The following is an 8,550-nucleotide window of genomic DNA, read 5'->3' on the forward strand; positions in this document are numbered from 1 at the left end:
ACCGTCAAAGGAAGGCAAAAATGATTAACTTCTGTAATTAAAGAGCCCATCCAGAATTGATGTGCCTGCCTGAGGGTACAGTTATTATTTGTGTAGGACTTTATTTCATTATATTGTTAATCAAATTAGTTGTTGTTTAACTCTTGTTTTATTAGCAGTATTTAAAAAAAATCTCAACAGTTAATTAGTCCTGTATATCATTCTGAATAATTCCTTGATCTGCTGCACCATGATTATATGCTTTTCTTCATATTCTATATAATAACTTATCATATAAAGTTTATGTTTAGAATCTCGTTGACTGACCACAGCAATGTGCTGAAGAATGAAGCTGATCTTGAAACTTCCTAGAGTAAGGAAAGGGTCCAGATCAATTCCTAGCCCCTTCCTTGAAACAAAGGAATCAGTATTTCTCATAGGTGAACTATAGTTTGGGCATGAAAGGCTTTTCTATCTCCTTTTGTTTTCTTCTTTTTATTTTTTCTTATTGCTTTTTTTCCTTAAAGATTTTCTTGTAACTGCTCAACAAGACTTTTCTCCAGTCTTATATTACTTTTATTAAACTGTGTATTCCTGCATTTTCCTTTTCTTCTTTGTTAAGCTGTGCACATTAAAATCTTTAGCTGAAACAGGCCAACAAAATTACTTTAAAGACCATTCAATGACTCTAGTTAAGGAAAGTGAGAGCAGCAGAGTTCTATCATACTACAACCACAACAGACCAAGAAGACAGTGAAGGCTGTATGGCCTACAAATTCTGCCTGCTCCCTCTACCTTGTTAACTGAGGTCGACAGATCAGCTGAGAAGACCCCCTTTCCTGCTTGGCAACCACTGTATCCCAGGGAGCATCACCTTGCTGGTAAAGTCACGAGTGAAGTCAGCACCAAAACAACAACTTCAGGTCCAACTGAGAGTATTTTACCTCTGAGACAACATTCAGAAGTAGGCAAACTTTCCTCCTGCTGTCTGTGATAAGAGTTGATGCCGGACACTGCTCTGACTTCTTATTTATAAGTCCTAGAGAAGTAGATTACACCCCTATAGCGTCAAACTGTTCTTTATTCATGCTTCAGTACATTATTGCTGTACTAAGCAATCCTTTCATTTTGTCATTCAAAATATGAATTTTACTCATCTTCATTTTCATTATTCATACCTAATTTATTCAGTTACTCACATACATTTATCAGTAAATACATATTCTCATTTATAGCCACGTCCTGGCCTTGCATGTTCGTTCAAAGCAGAAACAGAGATCATTGTATCGAGAGTTTACTACTTCTGATTATAAGACTGATTCATTTGGTTTGTCTATTTTCCCTCAATTGATGGTGGTGTCCCAATTTTCAATTAGTGCAAAAGACACTGATGTCTGTTTTCTTTTTCTATTAAACTTTGTGTCGATCATTTCTACATGAGCATAAACTGTGCAGCGTTTTGTGTCTTGCGACACTGTGAAGCAATGACATAAAATCTGAGAAACAGGCAACGGGATGATGAATGTCCTCACCGCTCCGCTCGGACGCTGATGCTGCACTGACAGCTCACACTGCTGTGGCAGCTCTCAATGGAAGTTACAACCTGCCAAATGCTGGAGACGAGGCCTGTGGTGCACTGAATATGTGCCTGTGACAGTTTGAGTCAACCTTATGAGAAAAGGCAGCGTACAGTGGCACGGACCTCACAGTCTATCTGACACAGTGTTGAATAAGCTGATCGTTATAGTGACTGTGTTGCATATGTCCATATTCAATTACAACTGTACGGTGCAGTACAATGAATGTTCCTCAAGGCCATACAATACAGAATGATTTTTTTTTATGCATTATTCCCTCACAAAAAGCACACGTCATGCAGTAAAATAGACCTATAACCTTAGCACTGTGCTCGCCTTGTGGCGTGACAGTGGGGAAAATTGGTTTAATCTTTATAAACACACAAAAAAGTGTTGCAAATATTCCAAATGATGCCTGTGTGCAACAGATTTGCAGGTTAAAAGCCTCACATGATGACAAACACTTGATCAGACTAAAGGGGCTTTCACATCTGGGACCTGGGCCCAGATCTCAATACTCCTGGTTTGTCTATTTTCCTTCAAGCGGGGGGGCAAGCACCTTACAAAGCAACTGTACCTAGTATGAAAACACCCTGACAGCACCAGACTCCATCTGCAGAGCACATCTGCACCAGATGTGTTTGTGAGCCTCCTGAATGTGCACCTGTATGTCTACATGCAGCATATCTCCATGTTTTGTTGTGCAGAACTATTGCTACAGCCGTGTGTGTAACTGATACAGCTGCATGTGTGCAATCAGATCCCACTGAGCAACACAGAGGGGGATGCAGGCAAGAAGGATACCTGAGTCTATTAGCTGCTGTAGCCATGTCATTATAAAGCACAGCCAGGAAAAGGCCAGAGGGAGACACTGCATCAAAAAAAAAAAAAAAAAACAACTGAGGATATCCCTATGTGTGTTGTGTGAGTGTGTGTGTGTGCATGTGTGTGAGTGTGAATGTGTGTGGTGGAGCAGAGCACAGAGCAGTCAGAGGGCTATATGCAGCCAATCAATTCACCTGCACCAACAAGGGAAAACTGCAAACCGGCTGTCTGTGTTATGGAGAGGGTTCCCTCGCTGGCTGATATATGTAGCAATCTACAGCCCCACATCACAGCCTGAGCGAATACAAGCCCACTGTGTTCATTCAGAAATTATAGCAAGCTCCAAGGGCCAGCCTGCTACAGCTATTCACATGCTGCTGCTGCACTGTCACCGCGGCTCTGATGGAGAGATTTCGGGGGTACAGGGTGCACAGGCCTGGCTGTCATGCATGTACGAGAGAGCTGCAGTGTCCAATAAAATCTCACCTTTAATGTTGTGTTTGGATAGCTGACGGGCACCTTATGGAAAGTGCTGTTGGAAAGCACAGCCTGTCTGATGTCTTCGAAGATGGTGATGATATCATCCAGGAGGCAGCGCTTGTCTCTGTGGCTCAAAATGCAGAGGTGCGCGAACGTGTAATTGAATCCCTTGTAATTAACGCGTAAATCCAGCACCTGTTTGTGGACCTGCAGGACCTGGTCGGCTAGCTCCAGGATGTTTCCCCCGGACTTGGCCAGCAGGATGAGCCTGCCATATCTGCCCGGGGTGTGCAAATCCGAGTACAGCTTGTGCTTGGACTGGTCGATGGGAAACAGGCTGTTGGCGAGACTCCGCTCGATCTTGGCGAGGCTGTGAGTCGGGGCGACCAGCACCTCCAGGTCCGTCTCCGGCTTGAATCGGCTCAGTACGGTAGATCCGAAAATGATGGTGAGGACCGCGGGGACAGTGAGGAAGAAAACGGGGTGCCTGCTAACGAATAAGCCCAGCCAGTAGAACGAAGCCTTGAGCCCTCTGTGTATCACTTGCCGCAGCATCCTCCACAAAATCCAGCTTGCAGATGCCCCGTTTCCTCCGATGAAGCACATGTGACATCAGACTCCGTTCCCCGGCTTAGTCCAATTCGTAAGAGAATTACACCAGGCTACAACATCACCACCATGCACACACACGTTCACACACACACGCACACACACACTCTCTCTCACTCACACACACACACACACACACACACACTACAACACCTGGAAAAAAAAGCACTGCAGCAATTCGCGGCAAGACGGACGGACACACACACAGACGGGCAGACAGTCAGTAGATCATCCTGCATCGGCCGATCGAGACGAGTCCGCGTTGTCTGGTCTCAAGCCATTCCGCCTCCATGTGATGGGGAAAAGCCGTGAGTCTCCTTCGCTGCACCGGCTGCAGTGGCAGCGACGAGCCGCGGCGGTGTGATGTGCATGTGTGCCTCCTCCTGTCTGCCTCTACAGCCCTCACAGCAGCGGTGGCGCCCGATTTATGTACTTAACTGTAACCATGTGGCAGGGTTGAAGAGGAGGAAAGACGGCCGGAGTGGAGGGGGGTTGGGGGGAGTTGGGAGGGGTGGTGGTGGTGCCTGGTTATTTTAGGAACAGTGGAGGCAACAGGCAAGATGAGAGTTGTAAAATGTTCCTGCAAGTGGCTGAAAGACCAGGACCACTTGCAGGGATGAGTCAGTGTTGGCTTCATGAATGGGGAAAACCCACCTTGTGTTGAGCCTCATGCTGAGTGGTTTATACAGGCCAGGCAGGGTGGTCTGACTGGACCAGACAACACAGACCTCCCCCTTTTATTTTATTTTCTTTTTTTCTTGTTTAAGTGGCTTCTCACTGATTATTCCAAGGACACACACACACACACACACACCTCTAAAACCCAAGTCATTAACACTTCAGTTAATCAAGTATATTGTTTTAAATGGATGCTGGCATACATGTAATTATCCATTTAGTGTTTCCATAAGAATGAATAAAGCAGGTACATGAAGATGGAAGCCTCCAGGCTGTTTCTGACAAAACACTCTGACTTCAATTTTTTACTGCGAATTTGAATGTGAAAATGTTTACATGATAATTGAAAGATGTCCAGCCAGTCTAATGACAAGGTTTATGGCAGTAGCTGCAGACATTTTGTGTTTCTTTAATAAATTACCAGGTTTGACCTTGAATCGTCTCTTTCTTGGTGTTGTTACAGAGGTACCATAGCATCAGCTACACTAGTATCAATGCATTTCAGGCCAGCGGGTGCAGCACTGAGTGCACGGATGCTGAGCAGAACGTTAGACAGGAGACATGGAAGAAATCCGGCACAGAATTTGATTTTACATGGTTTGTATTGACAGGATCTCTCTAAAATGACTCATTAAAGCTTTTTTTTCTTTTCTTTTCTTTTTTTTTTTTTTTTAAATAGGATGACCCTTTTCGAGGAACAACACTGTTTGACAGTGCCTTTCAAACCCTTATAAATCACCATTATAAAAAATATTCATTATAGTTTCCTGGTGCCACTGTGGTTGAGGTTTGGTTAGGTACAAGATTCAAACCATGGTTTGGGTTAGAATAACTGCTGGAGGTGGGGTTGCTGCAACATCCTCAGCATGTCTGATCATGTCAACTGTTTTCATTATCAGTTCATTTTGGAGATTGTTTTCATGATTAAAGGATTCACTGTTTGGTTTATAGAATTTCAGAAAATAGTGAAAAATCACAGTGTCTGACTATGGCAGCTTCCTAAAGCCCAGCATGATGTCTTCCAGTTTAGTTTGCTGACCAACGATCAACAGAAACCTTTTTAATCATTTGTGTTAATAACACTAGGTGCTACAAGATCTGCCACAGCCATCCTGTCTTCACATGGCTGCCTGCTTGTTTGTTGTCTAGTTTCACAGACAAGGATTAAATCTCATCCTGGTCTAACATCTTTTAGTGAATATCTCATCGCTGAAAAATCCATTACATCCCAGGATCAGGATTATCTCGTGCTTGTTACATGGTAAATACCATTTGTATACTCTTGGGTTTACAGTGGTAATCATCACTGAAGCCCCTTCCCAATCTGTATACAAAGGAAGCCACTGAAGAAGCCCCTGATCTCACTGTGTAAGTGTTGGAGAGCGTTGCCATTACTGTTGACCCAGAACTTAGTATTCCCTCAGTGGAGCCTGATTTTACAGGCAGCACCTCTTACGATTGGAGAAACAGCAGTGAAGTAGCATAAAAAGTAGGGCATGCACAGTCACTACCTCGGCACCTTCCTAATGCCTTGCCATGAGTACAACCTCATTCACCAGTCTGCCAAACAAGCCTCGTGAGCAAAAGATGCAGCAGCGTCACTTGTTCTTATTTTGTTCCCTTTGATTGTCAGGAGCTGTTTGGATGTATCTGCAGATTTAAATGACAAAGCTTCGACCCCGCTTATTAGACCAGTGCAGAATTCATGTCTGTGCACTTTTGTTGCATAAATTATTATTTAAAATTTCAAGCATGTCAGCATTCCAAAAACTCATTCTTCAGCTCGCACAACGGCCTCCGTTGCTGAGGACTTGAGATAAACAACCGTCCATTGTGGCACACTATCAGCTGGGTTGGAGTAGCCTTTACAAAAGGCGTTTATCTAACACAAAAACACTGGTATCAAAGAGCCCATGGTTGGCACGGCCCATTCAGTGCCATGGAGAGGCAGAAAATGCACCGCAAGACATTTGAAAGCTGGTATTATATCTAATGCGTTACCCTCTGAGTGAAGTTCATTTTAAATTCAGCTATTCACTGCCATGCCATGATATATCATGTTATGATTTAGCTGTTACATGCATTGTCGAAGCACGAATCCTGATCTGTACACACAGTTTGCGGTAACATAAATGTTTTGTAGATTACTGGTCTAAGTGGGTGAGAAAATACTATTAACTCGTTCTCTTCTCTTTCCAGAACAGTAAATCTTCCCCTCTGGAAGGACTTAATTAAAGGCCACACAATGACCACATTCCATTTAGCCTCTTATTGGATGCCAAGTGCTTCCCTTCAAACCAAAGTCTGTGGTCAGCGAGGAGAGGGTCGCCAGCGGAAACCTGATAGCAGAGTTACAGTGTGTGAACCAGTGTAAACCACTGTGCACATAACAGCTTTCTCTTACTGTAACTGATAGCGGATGTTGTCACAGAGTTACCGTACATACATATTTCATTGGTCTGGTTTCAAGCCAAGCCAAGGAAAAAAAAAGGGTTATTGAAATACAGAAGTTGGCTGCCAGAGATGCAAAAGTACATCCCCCTCACATTCCAATCTTTACTTTTATAGTTTTAGGCTGATTTTCTTACTAAAGTCTCCCTGAATATTGCTCTCTTACTGTCCAGCCACCAAAATCCAAAAGAGCTAAAATCGGAGTTGTTGATAAACACATCTGAATCGCCCTCAGCTATTACTGTGTCCTCTCAGGTTTCGTATGTCCTGTCCTACCTTATTGCTTGAGGCTGTTTGGGTTATAAGCAGCTTGAAAGCAGTATTTACAGACACTAAAAAAAAGATTTCACAAACTAAGTTTTTCAGCTCCAAAAGGAATGAATTTAAATTCAATTATATTTGTTACCTGGAGGAATGAAGTTACATGGGCTGCGTTCAAATACATTTCATCAAATGACATTTTAGTTTGCATTTGTTGAAAATTGACTCTGAAAAAGCAAAAGCTTTAGCTGTATTTCCAGCTAATGTGTGTATAAATGTGTGTTTAGTGTGTATTTATCTGTTTTTTTTCTACAGTCATTCAAATACTTAGGTATGTGTGTTGGTTTTTGTGTAACTGTGTGTGTGTATGTGTCACTTAATGATAGTGATTTTCTACCTGAGTGGTTGTTTCTCAAACGCTGGCGATGTCCTGTAATCCTGCAGGTGCCGGAGCAGCTCCACTGTCACCCTCACTGCTAATCAGAGTCATTCATCAGCACCTCCACAAAGCACAAAGACTCACTCGCACAAAAACACACACGTTCTCTGCAGGGTAAAATAAACCTACTGGTTGGGGAATTAATCAGTTTTCTTATTTAAGATGCAGCTTAGCTAATTGGCAAACTCAAGTGGCAATAAAAGGGCTCTGTCAAAATGTAAGAGAGCAGATAAAAATTCTGATCCCTTCACTTCTTGCACAGTGTGTGCTGCAGATTTGATTTTAAATGGATAATATTGCCATTTTTGCCCATCAATCTACACTCAATAATCCCCGATGAAAAAGTGAAAACGTGGTTTTAGAAGTTTTTGAAGATGTATTAAATATCAAAAACGGAAATCTCTCACTTACAGAAGTAGTCAGACAATTAAGTACTTTGTAGAAACCCCTTTGGAAGCAATTACATCTTTGAATTTTTTGGGGTATGTCTGTACAAGCTTTGCACAGCTGGATTTAGGCAGTTTATCCCATTCTTCCTCTTAAACCAAGACAGATTGGATGGAAAGTGCCTGTGAACTGCAGGTCTTCTGGTCTCTCCACTGATGTTCCATGGGTTTTAAATCTTGGCTTTGGCTGGGACAATGGCAGTCTTGTCCCGAAACCACTCGGTTCCCTGGGCCCAGCCATTTGTAGATACAGATATTATAAGGTGATGACTAGACATTGACTTTCCTTGGTAGGAAGCTTTGGTTGATGTTACTCAGACCGTTTTGAGAGCTGAGACGTGACAGAGGCAGCCATGTCCTTGTCGAACAGGTGGGCAGTGAAAAGTCTTCCAAGGTTCCTGCCTTTTGGCTGTTTGACTCTGGATTTTCGGATTGGCCTCACTGACGTTCTTCTAGTAAGTTCCCTGTTTAGTTTGTGCTTGTGATGCTCACGCTGTGGGATGTGCTGATGTTGATACAAATCCTGCTGCGAAGACTGATCCTCCTCTCTCTCACCAGCTGCAGTGGTGGGATAAGTAGCACTGTGGTGCTCAGCCTGGCTCTGAGTCGCTTTATCTAGCCTACTGCTGGAGTGTAAGCTTGCATCCGGTTGCTGCTGCCGTATTTTGCCTTCCCCTGGTGGATTTGCAGACCCAAGTAGGTTATCACTTTGGACCTTCCACAGCCGCATTCAGTCTTGATGATCAATGAATGATCATCCTTTGATCATTCATTGTTGCTGTACAGTGTCAAAATCCACCTACCA

General features: G+C 43.2%; 1 protein-coding gene across 1 annotated transcript in view; it reads right to left on the bottom strand.

Moving 5' to 3' along the window:
• The window catches only part of ptchd4 (patched domain containing 4), a 29,356-nt gene extending 25,889 nt beyond the window's left edge, over positions 1 to 3,467 (bottom strand). The window contains exon 1 of the mRNA XM_041064773.1: positions 2,868 to 3,467. Coding sequence (XP_040920707.1) covers positions 2,868 to 3,467 — 600 coding nt within the window. The remainder of the gene's footprint in view (positions 1 to 2,867) is intronic.
• Between the last annotated feature and the right edge of the window lie 5,083 nt (positions 3,468 to 8,550).

Source organism: Toxotes jaculatrix, chromosome 19 (genome assembly GCF_017976425.1).
Source record: "Toxotes jaculatrix isolate fToxJac2 chromosome 19, fToxJac2.pri, whole genome shotgun sequence".
NCBI classification, from domain to species: domain Eukaryota; kingdom Metazoa; phylum Chordata; class Actinopteri; family Toxotidae; genus Toxotes; species Toxotes jaculatrix.